Source organism: Nuphar pumila, chromosome 1 (assembly GCF_984573655.1).
Source record: "Nuphar pumila chromosome 1, dmNupPumi1.hap1.1, whole genome shotgun sequence".
NCBI classification, from domain to species: Eukaryota; Viridiplantae; Streptophyta; class Magnoliopsida; order Nymphaeales; family Nymphaeaceae; genus Nuphar; species Nuphar pumila.
The window spans coordinates 39994627-40014038 of record NC_143249.1 but is presented as its reverse complement, the minus strand read 5'-3'; the positions used below and the strand labels follow the sequence as shown (position 1 = coordinate 40014038).

Below are 19412 nucleotides of genomic sequence, written 5' to 3'. Positions count from 1 at the left end.
TATTGCTATTATGTGTTATAATTGATTAGGCATGCAATCATTCTCTATCATACATGTTGCTCTGCAGGTTGGATATGACAATTTCGGAATGCCAATAGGCCTTCAATTTATTGGAAGGCCTTGGTCTGAAGCTACATTACTTCATTTAGCTTATGCTATGCAGGTTAGTATCTGTTATAGCACCACTTTATTTGCAATTTTTTTCTGAAATACTTGCTGAGTATGTGAAATTAGCAGTAGCAGTCCATATACTCGCTGATGATTAGCTTTTTGTTTAAGATGAAACCTTTTATCCTATCATTCATTTCATTTAGTGTGTCAATTTATAGACTCTGCCATTGGTAGTGTATGATGTTGATGTTGCATCTGCCTTGAGCAACTTATGTCAATATTAATCAACATAGATCTTGGAATTAAAAAGAAAATAGGTCAGAGAAGCTTGAACAACTACCCACAGGCGCAGATGTCTTTCATAACTGGTTTATCTAATAGCAGTACCAACCCACGTCCCTTGATGATGATTAGTATTTTGTTTAAGATGAAAATTTTATATTGTTATTCATTTCATTTAATACATCAATTTTGTTGTTTTTATAAATTGTCATTTGTATTGTATGATGTTCATGTGGAATCTTCCTTGAACAACTTGTGACTAATACTGATCAACATAGATTATAAAATTAAAAAAACAGGTCAGGGCAGATTGAACAACTATCCACATGCACAACTGTTTTTTGGACTCGACTTATAAAAGTTGATCCGAGACATGTTTTGAGTGTTTATAAGCATACACAAAACCAACAAAGATTTGATTAAGATCTGAACTGTTTATGTACAATATTCAAAAAATAGGAATTTACTTGATTAATCTTGGTTTGTTCATTATTCATCTTAATAAAGACCCATTTAAGCTAAAGTTTTGATTTAATCTGGATCCAAACCTAGTAGACTAGTATAAACACATCAATCCAATCATGGTCTAAATCATAGTATATCCATCTCCATCCAAGTCAAACATAGAGGGAGCTTCCATTTTGTTGATAATTTTAAATAAATTCATGCTTAATAGGGTTATCAATAGGTGGAGTCTTACTTGAATAGACTCATAACTCACTATTGAACCATATGGACTTGGAACCACCAATGTTGGTCCAATTTAGATAATCAGCTGGGTCTACAGGGTTTGGGTCAGAGTTACCGGAAACGCATATGCATAAGGGGAAGCGCGCTTCCCCGAGACGCGTTTCGGAAGCGCGAAACGCGGCGCTTCCGAAACGCACACGGAAGCACACGTAAAAAAGAAGAAGCACGTCCCCCTTTAAAGGGAAGCGTGTCCCCCTTTAAAGGGAAGTGTGTCCCCCTTTAAAGGGGGATGCGCTTCTCTTTATAGGGGGATGCGTCTCCCTTTAAAGGGAGACGCGTCCCTCTTTTAAAGGGACGCGCTTCCCTTTAAAGGAAGACGCGTCCCCCTTTAAAGGGAATTGTGTCCCCCTTTAAAGGGGGACGCGTTTACGAAATACCAATTTTACCCTTTTTCAAAACGAAATTGACACGTGAAAAACAAGAAACTAAAAAAAAATTCTGAATAAGGGCAAAACAGACATTTTAAAAAAATCGTGAAAACTTAAGAACAAAGGCTCAGGGTTTTGCTTTTTCACCCGACTCCTCTCTCTCTCTCTCTCTCTCTCTCTCTCTCTCTCTCTCTCTCTCTCTCTCTCTCTCTCTCTCTCTCTCTCTCTCTCTCATTTTCGGCCACCGACGACCGGCGACCTCCGACGATCTGCGACCTCCGACGATCGGCGACCTCCGACGATCTGCTACCTCCGCCGATCTGCTACCTCTGACGATCGGCGGCCTCTGACGATCGGCGACCTCCTCCTTTGTTGACATCCGAAGACCTCGATCGACGTTGGCAATGTCTCTGTTCAGGTATGTTCCTCTCTCTTCCACTGACGTCCGGCGACCTCTCGATTCGCTCGAGGTCATCCAAAATTTGTTGTGAGAGGAACTGAGGCGTACGCCTCTCACAACAAATGCGATGAGGCGAAGCGAGGTGTTGAGCCTGCGCTTTGCCTCTAAGGCGTACGCCTCAGGTACTGAGGCGTAACACTGGTTCGGGGGCAGCGTCCTCGATTTTTTTTTTTTTTGGACATAAAATAAAAAATGGCTACAATTATTAATAAAAATCTATTTCATATGGACAAATCGAACTATTTGCTGCAGTCAGGGCTGGGAAGGACTGGGCTGGGCTACAAAAATGGATAAAAATCTATTTCATATGGAACTATTTGTACATTTTCAGCAGGGGCCATCGGCCCCTGCTTTTGTGCTTTTCCAGCAGGGGCCATCGGCCCCTGCCTTTGTGCATTTTCAGCAGGGGCCATCGGCCCCTGCCTTTGTACATTTTCAGCAGGGGCCATTGGCACCTGCCCTTGTACTTTTCCAGCAGGGGCCATCGGCCCCTACCTTTGTACTTTACCAGCAGGGGTCGATGGTCTCCTGCTTTTCTTTCTCTTTTCTTTTAAGATTTCCAACAGGGGTTGTCTCTTTAAAAATAACCTGCGGGGGCCGATGGCCCCTGCACCTGTTCTTTAGCAGCAAGGGTTATTTGGCCCAGCCCTATCTATCGGAGAAGTCGAGTCTTCTCCTTGTTTTTGCTTTTGTTTGGGTTGCATATTAATATCGCATAATTGCAGCTACGACGGATCCCACTCGCGCTTCGCGACTCGAGCCATCAATCGTGTACATCCGCAGACGCCAGCGAGCTCGTAACTCTCCAAGGTAGGGGAATATTGCACGGAAGACTTGGATAATTGAATTAAGTTCAATTAAACTAAAAGGAATCATTAAATGAATATATATATATACAAATATATATATTTATACGGGTATGCACTTCACTCAAGGATGCGGTTCCGAAATCCTTGCCCTTTACCTTCTATCAGGTTACTTGCTGTCACACATCGTGTCGAGGTTTAGCGTTGCACTTCTGCTTACCGCCTTTACCTTATGTCGCACTCTGCGCCCAAGCTCTTGCTTTTGCATAATGTTGGCACAAGGTACTGCTGTTTTAAAAGATAAAGTAAAGTTGATAAACTTTATACCTTGGTGAAACACTCCTGTTGAGGCCTCCATTGAGGAACTATACCCCCTGTAACGCCCCAAAAATTTCGACTTGTGATTTCGAAAACCTTATCGAAAAACCTTTCAAAGATTTAAAGTTTTAACTTTTAAAAACGACAGCGGAAGATATTTAGAAAGGAGCACAAGTCAACAATCCAGGGTACGTTAGCTGAAAAACCATCATTCACATGTACAACAACTTAAAGGAGTTTAAGAAATAAGGCAATAGATTAAAAATCTGCAGTTTATTACAAAATGAGCATTTTGTTCCAAAGTTCAATAAATCTAAAGAAAACTCCAAAAAGACTCAGAGTCAAGCTGCCAGCAGAAAGAAGATAAATCTTGATCCATATTGCACCACGCCATCGGCCACCAGTGAAGTCCTACTCCTCACCTGCCCATGAAATGGGTCAGTTTCATAACAAACCAGTAGGTGCACGGACAAATAAGTAGAATGAAAGTAAAACAGGACATTCATGAGATAAGCAGTTATGATATTTAAGCAATCAATACAATTGTAATCTATTCTAACAAGTGTAATATGTGCAAAGAGTTGTTAGTTGAAGCATTTCCAGCAGTGTAAGTTTCGATCATCTACAACTATCCATGAAGATATTCTTTAAGTTCTGATATTAACTGGCCTGTGGGTACGCACAGACGCGAAACATAGAAACAGCCGAGACCGATCCGGGGGTTTATTATGTCAGGTGTTTTCATTAACCTAGATGGCTGACTGAGTCCGATCCTAAGGGGACGGTCAGTGACCAAGAGAGTAAATCCCCAAAGGCATTCGTGGCCCATGGATGCATCCAACTTCTACAGAAGTACCTGGGAGTTACCACCTAGGATAATTTATGGTAATCCCAATTCCCCTAACTCCGATGACTGGGGAAGCCGAGTCTTTTGCCCGTGGGTGGTTGTTAACAACCTGTCCATCGGAGTTTTTGTACCATCCATCCTCTCCCTTGATGAACCGTGAAGGTCGAATGGGTAAGACGGGGGTTTCATAACCGCTGCCCCATCCTACATGCTCTGGTCTATTAGACCCACTCGAGCATCTTGCCTGTGAAGGTGAATGGTCACCATTTATGTGATCTAAGCATTTTGCTAAATGCATGCATCGAGGTTGCTACAACCTCATCATCCAACCATCGTAACCCACATGGGACGTACTTGTCCAAAAGTACGATTGTACCTTCCTAGAGGTACAACTACGATGAGAGGGCAACATAATGTTTTATGATTCTTTTAGTTCATACATGACATGTATTGCTCTTTGAGCAAATGGGCCTGTGGAGGCCGGTATTATCTCATGGATATCAACAAGGAGTTGTTTAATCACTTCGAGGTACTCAATGACCTCCCGTACTATTTGTATCATATTTGTCTTCAGGTCTAATTACGAAAGTAAATTTGTGGGTTCTCGATAGATAACCCATCACAAGGTTTTATAAATGTATGTATTATACTTGGCATGCTCGAATACTAAGAACCAAGAAGTCACATACAAGATTCATCATGCAATAACCAATAAGGCATTTATAGTAACTTATAACAGTGAGCAAGGCGAAAATACAGTAATACGGTCTTTCTAGCAATGAGTCTACTCGTAGAACTCACAATAAGCATGTAATTTCAAGAGAATACGGATGCAGAAACACAACACAGACAATCACCAATTAGGAAATTCTACGAGTGAGAATGCATGCCAAATAAACTACTCTATCGCAGAATCCTTATAATTTTATTTCATTCATACAAACCCATCGTGCGACTTTCCCCTACCTCGGGATGTTGTGCAGCTGCGTGCGTCTACGAGTATAGATGATACGAGGCTCAGGCCGCGGAGCCAGAGCGGGGTTCGATGTGAAGTCTGCAAAAGTGTGAGTATTCAATTGTGATAATTTAATTAAATGGTGCGACGGGAGCAAGGGTAGGATTAGGTGACCGGGGATTTCGACCCCTTCCAGACTAAACACAAATGGCAGGGCCCTCGGCCCCTGCCTGACGAAGTAGTGAATGGCAGGGGCCTCGGCCCCTGCCTGACAAACTAGTGTATGGCAGGGGCCTCGGCCCCTGTCAGACAAAAGTAGCGAATGGCAGGGGCCTCGGCCCCTGCCTGACAAAGAAGCGAAGGGCGGGGGCCTCTGCCCCTGCCACAAAAAGGTCACGCATGGCAGGGGCCTCGGCCCTACCTGATGAACAGGGAATGGCAGGGGCCTCGGCCCCTGCCAGGCACAAAAATGAATGGCAAGGGCCTTGGCTCCTGCCTGACGAAAATGGGGAATGGCAGGGGCCCCAGCCCCTGCCTGACGAAAATGGGAAATGGCAGGCGCCCCAGCCCCTGCCTGACGAAAATGGGGAAATGGCAGGGGGCCCTGCCTGACGAATCAAGGGACGGCAGGGGCCTTGGCCCCTTCCTGAAGAACCAACAAATGGCAGGGGCCTCGACCCCTGCCTGGCAAATTCACGGAGCCGCAGGGGGTGTCTGGCCCCCTGCGTGCCGATAATCAAGGGCAGAAGGGGGAAAAATCCCTGCCCACCCAGAAGCCAAGAGGCGGCAGGGGGTGAGCCCCTGCCTGCCGGGAAATAGGAAACGGCAGGGGCATTGCCCCTGCCTACCAGAGATCGAGAGGCGGCAGGGGGGGGGGGGGGGGGGGGCTAACCCCTGCCAGCGAGAGAGACCGGGGCGACAGGAGCCACCAATCTTCTGCCGACCCCTTCGCAAGCCACAAAGGAGAGGGGAGGGCGCGGCAGGGGCCGTGCGCCGCCTGTCGGCCTCCCGGCGAGGTGACAGAGAAAAGGGGGGTGTCGTAGGGGCCATAGATCCCCTGCCGGCACTCCGACGAATCCCAGAGGGGGAAGGGAACGACAGGGGCCTCGTAGGTCACCTGTCAGGCCCCCGATGGGCACATGGGGTGGTGGGAGGTCGCGGCAGGGGCTGTGAGCCGCCTGTCGGCCTCCCGGCGAGGTGACAGAGAGGGGGTGAGGAAGAGAAGAGGGAGGACGGTGTACCTGGGAGGCGGTGGCCGGCGACGGCGGCGTGCGCAGCGAGGGAGGAGACCGACGCGATGGGGGGCGAGGGCTACGAGAGGGAGGCGTGACTCCCCTCGCCCTCCAACGTCTCTCTTGAAGGCACAGGGGGCAACGAATGGGGAAACCCTCGATGGGTGCGGCGCTCGAGAGTGCTTGGGTTACTTAAAACCCTAATGAAGACGGGGCTTGGGTCGGGTCCGGACCCGACCCGGCCCGGGTCCAAAACATTTTTTTTTAAATGGGGGTTTTACATCCTACCCCCCTTAAAGAATTTCGTCCACGAAATATTTATTACCTTGAAGAATCACAAATACAGGTCAGGATATTTTTCCCTGATATCGCTCTCAGGTTCCCAAGTACATTCGTCAATTTCATGATGTTGCCACCGAACCTTTACAAAGGAAATGGTCTTTGATCTTAGCACTTGGTCGCGACGGTCGACGATCTCCACTGGTCTTTCTTCGAATGTCAAGTCCCCTCTAATGTCCACATCATCATAATGAATGATGTGCGATGGATCGTGAACGTACTTCCTCAACATGGATACGTTAAAAACATTATGGATCTGGGCGTACTGAGGAGGTAACGCCACGCGATAAGCTGCTTCTCCAATCCGCTCCAGGATTTCGAACGGTCCAACGTATCTAGGACTTAGCTTTCCCTTCTTCCCGAACCGAAATACGCTCTTTGTCGGCGATACCTTAACAAAAACCATCTCGCCAATATCGAAGGTAAGCTCGCGTCGGCGTTTATCTGCATAGCTTTTCTACCGACTCTGAGCGGTACAGAGTCGTTCTCGAATCATCTGCACTTGTTGAGTATAGTGTTGCAAAACTATAGGTGCCTCCAATCTTCGTTCTCCAACCTCGTCCCAGTAAACAGGTGATCGACATGGCCTCCCATACAAAGCTTCGTATGGGGCCATCCCGATGCTCGCATGATAGCTGTTGTTATACGCGAATTCCGCCAGACTGATGTGGGAATCCCACTCTCCCTTCCAGTCCATCATACAGGCTCGAAGCATGTCTTCCAAGGTCTGAATCATACGTTCCGACTGCCCGTCAGTCTGAGGGTGAAACGCAGTACTGAACTTTAACTTTGTGCCCAACGCCAACTGAAGTTGTCCCCAAAACCTTGAAGTGAATCTAGGATCACGATCGGAGATAATCGAGACTGGAACACCGTGCAATCTCACAATCTCTCTAACATAGAGATCAGCGAGACTATCCAACGATTGGTTGAGACGGATAGGTAGGAAGTGAGCCGACTTGGTGAGTCTATCGACGATCACCCAAATCGCGTCATGCTTCCTCCGCATCCTCGGAAGACCGACTATGAAGTCCATGGTAACATCCTCCCACTTCCATAGAGGGATCTCTATCTGCTGCATGACCCCACCGGGTCTCTGGTGCTCGATCTTGATCTGCTGACACGTTAAACACTTCGAGACATACTCAGCCACGTCTCGCTTCATACCGTTCCACCAATAACTACGTTGTAGGTCCTTGAACATCTTCGTGCTACCAGGGTGAATTGTGTACCTAGACTTGTGGGCTTCCGCCAAAATTTCATTTCGAAGGACCGGGTCGTCAGGAACCCAAAGGCGCTCCTTCAACCATATACTTTCATCCTCCTTCAGACGAAAAGGTGTATCTGCCAGTATCGCTTGAGCCTTCAACTTCTCGTAGCGTGCATCAGTTTTCTGCCCATTGATGATCCTTGCTAGTAGCTCAGGTTGAGCAACAAGGTGGGATAAACCGATTGAACCTTGAGTGATAGCGAAAGGTTCCCAAGAGGCTAGGTCTTCGACCAACCTCCAACCAGCAAATAAGGCATTAATCGAAACTTCCGGCGCTTTGCGGCTGAGAGCGTCAGCCACGACGTTCGCCTTTCCTGGGTGGTAGGAGAGGGTGAAGTCGTAATCCTTGAGGAATTCAAGCCAACGCCGTTGTCTCATGTTCAATTCTTTCTGCGAAAATAGATACTTAAGACTCTTATGATCGGTGAATGCTTCAAACTGCTCCCCATACAAGTAATGTCGCCAAATCTTCAGTGCGAACACCACCGCAGGTAACTCTAAATCGTGAGTTGGGTAGTTCTTCTCGTGAATTTTAAGTTGTCGAGAGGTGTATGCGATTACTTTCCCATTCTGCATCAGCACAACCCCTAGGCCTGACCCAGAGGCATCAGTATAAATCACGAATCCGCCCTTACCAGAAGGTAAGGTCAAAATAGGAGCACTGGTAAGTCGCTCCTTCAATAACTGAAAACTCGCCTCGCACTTCTCGTCCCATAAGAATTTAGCCTCTTTCTTCAGGAATTTCGTCAAGGGTAACACAATTTTTGAAAAATCCTGAATGAATCTTTTGTAGTAACCTGCTAGTCCAAGAAAACTTCTGATATCACGTGTGTTCTTTGGTTGCTGCCAACTAAGTACAACCTCAACCTTTGCAGGGTCCACAGACACTCCTTCCTTAGAAATAACGTGTCCCAGAAACATGACTTCCTCGAGCCAGAATTCACATTTAGAGAACTTGGGATACAAACGTTCCTTTCGCAAGGTCTCCAACACAATGGTTAGATGCTCCCGATGTTGCTCTCGACTTTCTGAGTACACCAAGATGTCGTCGATGAACACGATCACGAAGGTGTCCAAAAATGGCTTGAACACCCTATTCATTAAGTCCATGAAAGCTGCTGGGGCATTGGTCAATCCGAACGGCATGACTGTGAACTCATAATGACCGTATCTCATCCGAAAATCCGTCTTAGGAATATCATCATTCATAATTCTGAGCTGATGGTATTCCGACCTAAGATCGATTTTCGAGAAAACCTTAGCCTTTTGTAATTGATCGAACAAGTCTTCGATACGCGGCAATAGGTACTTGTTTTTTATCGTGGCCTGGTTGAGCATTTGATAGTCGATGCACAAACGCAAGGTCCTGTCCTTCTTCTTCACGAAGAGCACAGGAGCTCCCCAAGGAGAAACGCTGGGGCGAATGAATCCCTGATCCAACAACTCCTGCAACTGCTTCTTCAGCTTCTTAAGCTCAGCTGGCGCCATTCTGTAGGGTGCTTCGGAGATTGGCGTCGTACCTGGTAGCAATTCAATATTGAACTCTACCTCACGAGACGATGGAAGTCCCGACAGCTCTTTAGGAAAAACGTCGGGATAATCGCGAACATCTAGCTCACAGATGGGAATAGGCATTGGATCTGACTGGATAACACTAACCAAAAAGGCAGTGCATCCCTTCCACAAAAAGTTTTGCGCCTTAAGCACCGAGATCGTCCGGCTTGCTCGAACAGGTCTGGGAATTCTGAATTCTACTCTCGGAGAGCCTGGAGGTGATAAAACGATCTTGCCATCTCGGCAAAATATCTTGGCATGATACTTGTGCAACCAATCCATGCCTAGGATGACATCAAATTCTGCCATCTCAAGCAGGATAGCACAAGCAGGCAAGTGCCTCTCTGCCACAACTACGTCCAATTCAGGTATATAAGTGGTGCAAACTGTGTTCTTCCCAACGGGGTTATACACGTCTAAAGCATTATCAAGTGGGTTTACAGTTATGTGCAATTGCTCTACGATTTTTTCTGAAACAAACGAGTGTGTGGCACCACAATCAAAGAGTGCAAAAGTTGTTTGACCAACAACAAGAATGGTACCTTGAACGAGATCCCCTTTCTTCAATTGTTCGACCGTGGCTGCATAAACTCGACCCAGCTCCCTAACACTGCTTGGTTGTGCTCGCTGCTGATGATGAGGTGGTGGAGGAGGCTGAGATATGTTGCCGGTTCGCTTGAGGTCATCAGTTGCTTTCTTTCGGCAGTCACGAATGAAGTGGCCCATCTTGCCACAGTACAGGCATCCGCCGGTGTCCCGCGGACAAGGTTGTCCTTCGTGAGTCCTCTTGCACATGGGGCAGTTATCTCCAGACGGTTGCCTGGGCGGTGGATGGCCCTGCTGTCGTTGGCGCTTCGCCGGAGGGAACTGCTTCTTCCCTCCCTCAGTCTTCACTGGAAATGGTGGTCGTTGCCCTGGGCCGCCGGGATAGGTCTTCTTCTTATCACCACCTGACGCGGGTGACTTTTTGGCTTGCACACTTTTTGAACGCTCTCAATCCTCGTTCAGTAGGGTGGCTGCTGCTACCGCCGCAGAAAAAGTCGCGGGCATGCTGGTGAGAACCCTATGCCTGAGTCCTTCCTTCAGTCCGCGAATGAACTTTCCAGCCCGCTCATGATCATCCTCGAATAGGTGAGGACAGTAGCGCTCCAACCGTTGAAATTTGACGATATATTCATTCAAACTTAAGTTGCCTTGGCACAGCTCCAGAAATTCCACCTTCTTCTTTTCCCTCGCATGAGGAGGAAAATAGTTTCCAAGAAAAGCCCTCCGGAAGGCCTCCCACGGAATTACCTCAGCACCTGGAAACTGCACCTCCCGGGTAGTGTTCCACCACTCGCGAGCGTCGTCCTTCAATCGGAAGGACCCAAACATCATCTTCTTATCGTCAGGGACGGACAACACTTGGAACACCCGTTCCACCTCTTTGACCCAACTCTCCGCCAAGTCAGGGTCAATCTTGCTAGAGAAGGTAGGAGGGTCAAGCTTCAGAAATTTTTCATACGTGGCGGTTGGTGTATTCCCAACAAGAGAACCCGGATCCTGATGGGGGCGACCCTGGTTACGAATCGCCTCAGCCAAGGAGTTGAGGGTATCCATCATGAATCCCCTATGCTCACGCAACTCATTGGCCATGCTGTGGCTTGAGTTTCCCGCCATCCTTAAAAAGCAACCAAGATTAAGGTAAAAAATACTGAAGACGTACAAGTAGACATAAGTATAGGAGCAAAGGCAAAAACATAAATCTTTATTACGAAAGTCAAATATTTAGAATCCAGCTGTGCTGGTACATAAGCAAAAGTTCTATTCCGTATTTATAAATGAGTTCACAGACTCCAACAAAACTGGGTAAGTGCTACCTCCCCTTAGGGACGGCTAGAGTACTTCCTAAGATATTCCCTTCTATTGCCTGTGCGCCTGAATCTGCGCTTAGGGGTGAAGGGAAGTGGCTCCCCGTAGGAGGTCTCCTGTCCATAGAGACGCGTCGCTGGAGTATATTCCGGTGAGCTAAGACTATAACTTGAAGAATCCGTCGCAGGCGTGTATGTGGGTGATACACCGCCCACTGGGTCAGCTGGAGGTGGTGGTTGCTCGGCTGCAGTCGAAATTGCGATCTTGCTGTCATGCTCGGCCTTGTGGAGGCAAGCATCCATGGTGTGCCTTGTTTCTCCGCAGAAACCACACTCCTCTGCTAACTCAGGGGGAACAAAATCTTCTGATGACTCCTGTGGTGTCTGATGGTGCACCCGAACGTGTGAAGGCGCGAAACCGCCTTCTCGAGCATGCACCTCAGCCCACGTTGCTGCCAAGGGTATCTGGTAGGCGATCGGTAGTGGGAAGCCTTGCTCATCCGTAAAAACGGGTAGAGGAGGGCGGTTAGCCCAGTAACCAGCCCCGAACATCCCATGTCCGCCCCTCTCCCTTACGGAACGGCCACGCACTCTACGCGTGCCCCTACCGCGACTACTACTAGAACCAGTAAACGGATCCATCTATCCGACGGTACTACGAATAAAACAAGAATATAATTTAGTCTAAACATGTTATGAAATATCAAAGACTTACTTACTGCGCGATGGGATGCTCAATTGTCAAGATTCACCTCTTTCTGATCTGGCTCTGATACCAAGTTGTAACGCCCAAAAATTTCGACTTGTGATTTCGAAAACCTTATCGAAAAACCTTTCAAAGATTTAAAGTTTTAACTTTTAAAAACGACAGCGGAAGATATTTAGAAAGGAGCACAAGTCAACAATCCAGGGTACGTTAGCTGAAAAACCATCATTCACATGTACAACAACTTAAAGGAGTTTAAGAAATAAGGCAATAGATTAAAAATCTGCAGTTTATTACAAAATGAGCATTTTGTTCCAAAGTTCAATAAATCTAAAGAAAACTCCAAAAAGACTCAGAGTCAAGCTGCCAACAGAAAGAAGATAAATCTTGATCCATATTGCACCACGCCATCGGCCACCAGTGAAGTCCTACTCCTCACCTGCCCATGAAATGGGTCAGTTTCATAACAAACCAGTAGGTGCACGGACAAATAAGTAGAATGAAAGTAAAACAGGACATTCATGAGATAAGCAGTTATGATATTTAAGCAATCAATACAATTGTAATCTATTCTAACAAGTGTAATATGTGCAAAGAGTTGTTAGTTGAAGCATTTCCAGCAGTGTAAGTTTCGATCATCTACAACTATCCATGAAGATATTCTTTAAGTTCTGATATTAACTGGCATGTGGGTACGCACAGACGCGAAACATAGAAACAGCCGAGACCGATCCGGGGGTTTATTATGTCAGGTGTTTTCATTAACCTAGATGGCTGACTGAGTCCGATCCTAAGGGGACGGTCAGTGACCAAGAGAGTAAATCCCCAAAGGCATTCGTGGCCCATGGATGCATCCAACTTCTACAGAAGTACCTGGGAGTTACCACCTAGGATAATTTATGGTAATCCCAATTCCCCTAACTCCGATGACTGGGGAAGCTGAGTCTTTTGCCCGTGGGTGGTTGTTAACAACCTGTCCATCGGAGTTTTTGTACCATCCATCCTCTCCCTTGATGAACCGTGAAGGTCGAATGGGTAGGACGGGGGTTTCTTAACCGCTGCCCCATCCTACATGCTCTGGTCTATTAGACCCACTCGAGCATCTTGCCTGTGAAGGTGAATGGTCACCATTTATGTGATCTAAGCATTTTGCTAAATGCATGCATCGAGGTTGCTACAACCTCATCATCCAACCATCGTAACCCACATGGAACGTACTTGTCCAAAAGTACGGTTGTACCTTCCTAGAGGTACAACTACGATGAGAGGGCAACATAATGTTTTATGATTCTTTTAGTTCATACATAACATGTATTGCTCTTTGAGCAAATGGGCCTGTGGAGGCCGGTATTATCTCATGGATATCAACAAGGAGTTGTTTAATCACTTCGAGGTACTCAATGACCTCTCGTACTATTTGTATCATACTTGTCTTCAGGTCTAATTACGAAAGTAAATTTGTGGGTTCTCGATAGATAACCCATCACAAGGTTTTATAAATGTCTGTATTATACTTGGCATGCTCGAATACTAAGAACCAAGAAGTCGCATACAAGATTCATCAAGCAATAACCAATAAGGCATTTATAGTAACTTATAACAGTGAGCAAGGCGAAAATACAGTAATACGATCTTTCTAGCAATGAGTCTACTCGTAGAGCTCACAATAAGCATGTAATTTCAAAAGAATACGGATGCAGAAACACAACACAGACAATCACCAATTAGGAAATTCTACGAGTGAGAATGCATGCCAAATAAACTACTCTATCGCAGAATCCTTATAATTTTATTTCATTCATACAAACCCTTCGTGCGACTTTCCCCTACCTCGGGATGTCGTGCAGCTGCGTGCGTCTATGAGCGGGGTTCGATGCGAAGTCTGCAAAAGTGTGAGTATTCAATTATGATAATTTAATTAAATGGTGCGACGGGAGCAATGGTAGGATTAGGTGACCGGGGATTTCGGCCCCTTCCAGACTGAACACAAATGGCAGGGCCCTCGGCCCCTGCCTGACGAAATAGTGAATGGCAGGGGCCGAGGCCCCTGCCTGACAAACTAGTGTATGGCAGGGGCCTCGGCCCCTGTCAGACAAAAGTAGCGAATGGCAGGGGCCTCGGCCCCTCCCTGACAAAATAGCTAATGGCAGGGGCCTCGGCCCCTGCCTGACAAAGAAGCGAAGGGCAAGGGCCTCTGCCCCTGCCACAAAAAGGTCACGCATGGCAGGGGCCTCGGCCCCTACCTGATGAATAGGGAATGGCAGGGGCCTCGACCCCTGCCAGGCACAAAAATGAATGGCAAGGGCCTTGGCTCCTGCCTGATGAAAATGGGGAATGGCAGGGGCCCCAGCCTTTGCTTGACAAAAATGGCAGGGCCCCCAGCCCCTGCCTGACGAAAATGGGGAAATGGCAGGGGCCCCTGCCTGACGAATCAAGGGACGGCAGGGGCCTTGGCCCCTGCCTGAAGAACCAACAAATGGCAGGGTTCTCGACCCCTGCCTGGCAAATTCACGGAGCCGCAGGGTGTGTCTGGCCCCTTGCGTTCCGAGAATCAAGGGCAGAAGGGGGGAAAATCCCTGCCCACCCAGAAGCCAAGAGGCGGCAGGGGGCGAGCCCCTGCCTGCCGGGAAATAGGAAACGGTAGGGGCATTGCCCCTGCCTACCAGAGATCGAGAGGCGGCAGGGGGGGGGGGGGGGGGGGGGGGCTAACCCCTGCCAGCGAGAGAGACCAGGGCGACAGGAGCCACCAATCTCCTGCCGACCCCTTCGCAGGCCACAAAGGAGAGGGGAGGGTGCAGCAGGGGCCGTTCGCCGCCTGTCGGCCTCCCGGCGAGGTGACAGAGAAAAGGGGGGTGTCGCAGGGGCCATAGGTCCCCTGCCGGCACTCCGGCGAATCCCAGAGGGGGAAGGGAACGACAGGGGCCCCGTAGGTCACCATTTCAGGCCTCTGATGGGCACAGGGGGTGGTGGGAGGCCGCGGCAGGGGCTGTGAGCCGCCTGTCGGCCTCGCGGCGAGGTGACAGAGAGGGGGTGAGGAAGAGAAGAGGGAGGACGGCGTACCTGGGAGGCGGTGGCCAGCGTCGGCGGCGTGCGCAGCGAGGGAGGAGACCGGCACGATGGGGGGCGAGGGCTGCGAGAGGGAGGCGTGACTCCCCTCGCCCTCCAACGTCTCTCTTAAAGGCACAACGGGCAACGAGTGGGGAAACCCTCGATGGGTTTCCCTAATTCGCCCGATATCGAAGGGGGGGGTGTGTGCGGCGCTCGGGAGTGCTCGGGTTACTTAAAACCCTAATGAAGAAGGGGCCCGGGTCGGGTCCGGACCCGACCCGGCCTGGGTCCAAAACATTTTTTTTTAAATGGGGGTTTTACACCCCCTTCATACTAGAGTACTTGTAGTCGTGCACGACACGTCTAGTACTACGATGATCGGATGAGACGGTCGTGCGACCTCGACAGTGCTAAACGCACAATGCTGTAATCACATAAATGGCCTCACATTCGCCTTCACAGGCAAGATGCTCGAGTGGTTTAAAGACCACAGCATAGAATGGGTCGTTAGTTAAGCAACCCCTAACGTATCTATTCGTTTCTTTGTGTCTGTCAAGGGAGAGGACAGAGCGGTACAAACTCCAATGGACAGGTTGTTAACAACCACCCTACGGACAACGATCTGGCCTCCCCAGTCATTGGAGTTAGGGGAAAGGGGCTACATTAGTTAGCTCAACGCTTCTGCAGAAGTTGGATGCGTCCGTGGCACAGCCTTCTTTGGGGAATCCTCTCTCGGCTAAAGCCGTCCCTTTGGAGCGAACTCAACTAGTTATTCGGGTTATTTAAAATACATAGAATAACAGACGCTCGAACTAGTCTCAGTTGGTTCTACGTTTTGCCTGCGCGTACCCGCAGGTTCGTAATTATCGAAACATAAGGTCTGTTCACACTGGTCGTTGAGTCGTGAGATTCACTTGCACTACTGACTCGCATGCGCTACTGATTCGCTTGCACTACTGACTCGCTTGCACTATTGATTTGCATGCACTACTGATTCGCTTGCACTACTGATTCGCTTGCACTACTGATTCGCATGCACTATTGATTCACTTGCACTACTGATTCGCATGCACTACTGACTCGCTTGCACTACTTACGCGCTTGCACTATTTTACCTCATGCATTGCTTATTTGTTTGACTGCATATTCGTTTTAAACTGCGTAACCTGCTGAATTAAATGTACATAATTCAGTTTCCTGCAGTCTCTCTTGTGCACCTACTAGTTTTTCGCGAAACTAACCCATTCTATGGGTACAGGTGATGATTAGGTACACCACAGGTGATGGCGCGATGGCAAGATGGCTCCAAGACGTTCTTCTTCTTGCTCTTAGCTCGCGTCCTGATGTTTGGGTGTTTTGTAACGGATTTTCCTTGGGATATCCGAATTTTGTACTATTTAGAGAACTTCTTAAATGAAAATGGCTTTTCCAAGTGTATACAAGTAGCATGGGTTGTGCATTTTGGTCCTTTTAGCTAGCGCGCCCAAAGTTGTCAGCTTGTCTTTCTGAAATTAATAAAAAGAATAGTCTTCCGCTGATTTCATAAACCATCTCTGAGATAAAGAGATCTCTTTTTAGTCTCTTGTCTGTTCTTCTGAAAGGTTTGCAAGTTAGAAATTTTGGGGCGTTACAATATGCATCTCAATAGTTTGATGAGATCATCCAGAAAGGGGTGTAGTTGTTTGCATCTTCTGATCATATCTATGGTGGTAGCGAGGATGTCGAACAAGTCTGCAAGTTCCGTCATGAACCAGTCGTATCACGGTCTTGGTATTTGTCTATGGTAGCAACTGTTGAGTAGATCAGTTTGGATTAGTGTTGTGGATCTGATCTGATTTTATATCAGATTGACTGTTGTGGTGGAGAGTTGAGTATACCAGTGTTAGCTGGAAGTGTCGCAGTTTCAGGTATGAACCAAACACATTTGTATCATGTTGGTTGTGTGGTATTGATATACTCTCTATAGCATTTTTTTTTTTGTTGAGGTGAAAGGTTTTGGTCAAGTTCCTTTAAAATTATACTTGAAGTGTGGATCTAAACAGGCGGCAATCGTGCATCTCAGATTTCATTGGTAAAATCCAATCGAGATATAGTCGGTTTCATAGTTGGTTATTGGTGTGCACATGTGACTGTACCTGTTCATTTTTAACCCATTACTTTTTCTTATGGCTCAAGTGGTTAAAACAGATGCAGATTACTCAAATGATTATGTAACTCTAAGTCGGGCTGAATATAACAAGCTTCTTGCTTTATGCTCATCCTCTTCGAAGTCTTCTGTTACTAAGGTTGCATGCTCAGCAGAGGATGGCCTATCTGGCCAAGGTGGTAGGTGGATCATTGATTCTGGAGCATCCAGACACTTGTGCGGAAATTCAAGTAACTTTTTAAGTGTAAATCCTGTGAGTGATCAAAAAGGGGTAGTTCTTGCTGATGGGTGCTCTTCCTCGATTGTAGGGTAGGGAAACATATCTATTTCCCCTACCCTTCTATTGTCGCATGTTCTTCATGCTCCTTCGTTTCCTTAAAATTTATTATCCGTCAGTCGAATGACAAAAGAGTTGAATTGTAGGATGATTTTTTATCCTATGGGGTGCACAATTCAGGACTTGCTGACGGGGAAAAGGATTGGTAGTGGCTATGAGGAAGGTGGTCTGTATTATTTACATCAACCAGAGGTTTCGACCTATTCTGCTGTTTCATCATCCTCGAGTCCTTTATTGTGGCATCATCGTCTGGGTCATCTTCCAGTGCCAAAACTTCATCGAGTTATTCCTCATATACCTCCCTCAGTTTCTTTTCAATGCGAAACATGTCAATTGGGAAAACATTGCCGAAGCTCTTTTCCCTCTAGTCAAAGTCCATCGAGTCAAAGATTGTTTGACCTTCTTCATGTCGATGTATGGGGTCCTAGTAGGATTCCTAGTAGGTCTCAGTGTCGTTATTATTTGGTCATTGTTGATGACTTCTCAAGGTTATCGTGGGTGTTCTTGTTAAAAGATCGGTCTCAAGGCCCTGTCATTCTTAAATCTTTGATTGTTAAAATAAAAACTCAATTTGACGTGTGTGTTAGAATTGTTCGCACTGATAATGCTCTTGAGTTCAAATCCAAAGACTTGCTTCAATTCTATTCTGATAAAGGGATTCAACCTCAATTTACATGTCCTCATACATCCCAACAAAATGGTGTGGCTGAGAGGAAACATAGACAAATTCACAATGTCGCTCGGTGCCTAATGATTCAATCCAATATGCCTGCGTCATACTGGGGAGATGCAGTTTTGACTGTTGGTTTTCTTATAAACCGCATGCCTTCAAGTTCTGTAGAAGAACAAATCCCAATCCAAATTCTCCATCCTGAGGTTCCTCTTTTTCCTATCCCCTCTAAAATTTTTGGATGTGTGTGCTTTGTGCATAAGCTGGGTCCTGAACGAGATAAACTTGCTTTACAGTCTATTAAATGTGTTTTCCTTGGGTATCCTAAGAATCAAAAAGGATATAGTTGCTATGACCCTATATCCCATAAAGAGTATGTCAGTGCGGATGTTACCTTCTTTGAGTCTACTCCATATTTCACGAGTACTACTCCAAGGTTACAGGAGAGTCAGGGTGATGTCTTTCCTCTGCCAATTCCTCATTTTCCTTTAGAGTCTGTCACTCCACAGCCTGTGGCTCCATCCTCTGCCGAGTCTCGATATAGAAACCCTCCTATAGTGTATACTCACAGGTTACCACCTACCTCCATGCCTCCATTATCTCCTTCTCCTGAGGTAAGTATCTCTGAGCATACTGAAGTTTCTGCTCTTGATAAGGATCTTCTTATTGCTCTGCGAAAAGGGAAAAGACAGTGCACCCTTCATCCCATTTCTCAGTTTGTTTTTGAAGTTAATCTTGGGGCATCTATGAAGAATTTTATCTCGACTTTGTCTGCCTCCTCTGTTCCGCTTCATCACAGTCAGGCTCTATTTGACCCCAAATGGATGCAGGCTATGCAGGATGAGATGGATGCCCTATGCTCTAGGGGCACTTGGGACTTGGTTGATCCTCCAACTGATGCAGATATTGTTGGCTGCAAATGGGTATATACCATTAAATATAACTCGGATGGGTCAATTGAACGGTACAAAGCCCGGTTGGTTGCAAAAGGCTATACTCAGACTTATGGTGTTGACTTTTTTGAAACTTTTTCCCCAGTCGCTCGCCTTGGCACTATTCGTCTCGTTCTCTCTGTTTCATTGCACTATGGATGGCCCTTGTCTCAGTTGGATGTCAAGAATGCCTTTTTGTATGGAGATTTGCATGAAACAGTCTATATGCAACAACCCCCAGGATTTGAGGTTCAGGGGGAGTGTCAGAAAGTGTGCAAGTTGAAGAAGGCTATTTATGGTTTGAAGCAGAGTCCTCGGGCATGGTTTCAAAAATTATTTGAGGTAATGTCGGATTTTGGATTTGTCAGGTCAGCCTCAGACCACTCATTGTTTATCAAGAAAACTAGTTCTGGAATTGTGGTTATGGTGGT

General features: G+C 47.0%; 1 protein-coding gene across 1 annotated transcript in view; it reads left to right on the top strand.

Annotated features, from left to right (window-relative positions):
• Nucleotides 1–19412, top strand: part of LOC149848770 (fatty acid amide hydrolase-like) — a 47972-nt gene that overhangs the window by 21650 nt on the left and 6910 nt on the right. The window contains exon 4 of the mRNA XM_089997356.1: nt 68–163. Within this exon, the coding sequence (XP_089853482.1) occupies nt 68–163 (96 nt within the window). The remainder of the gene's footprint in view (nt 1–67; nt 164–19412) is intronic.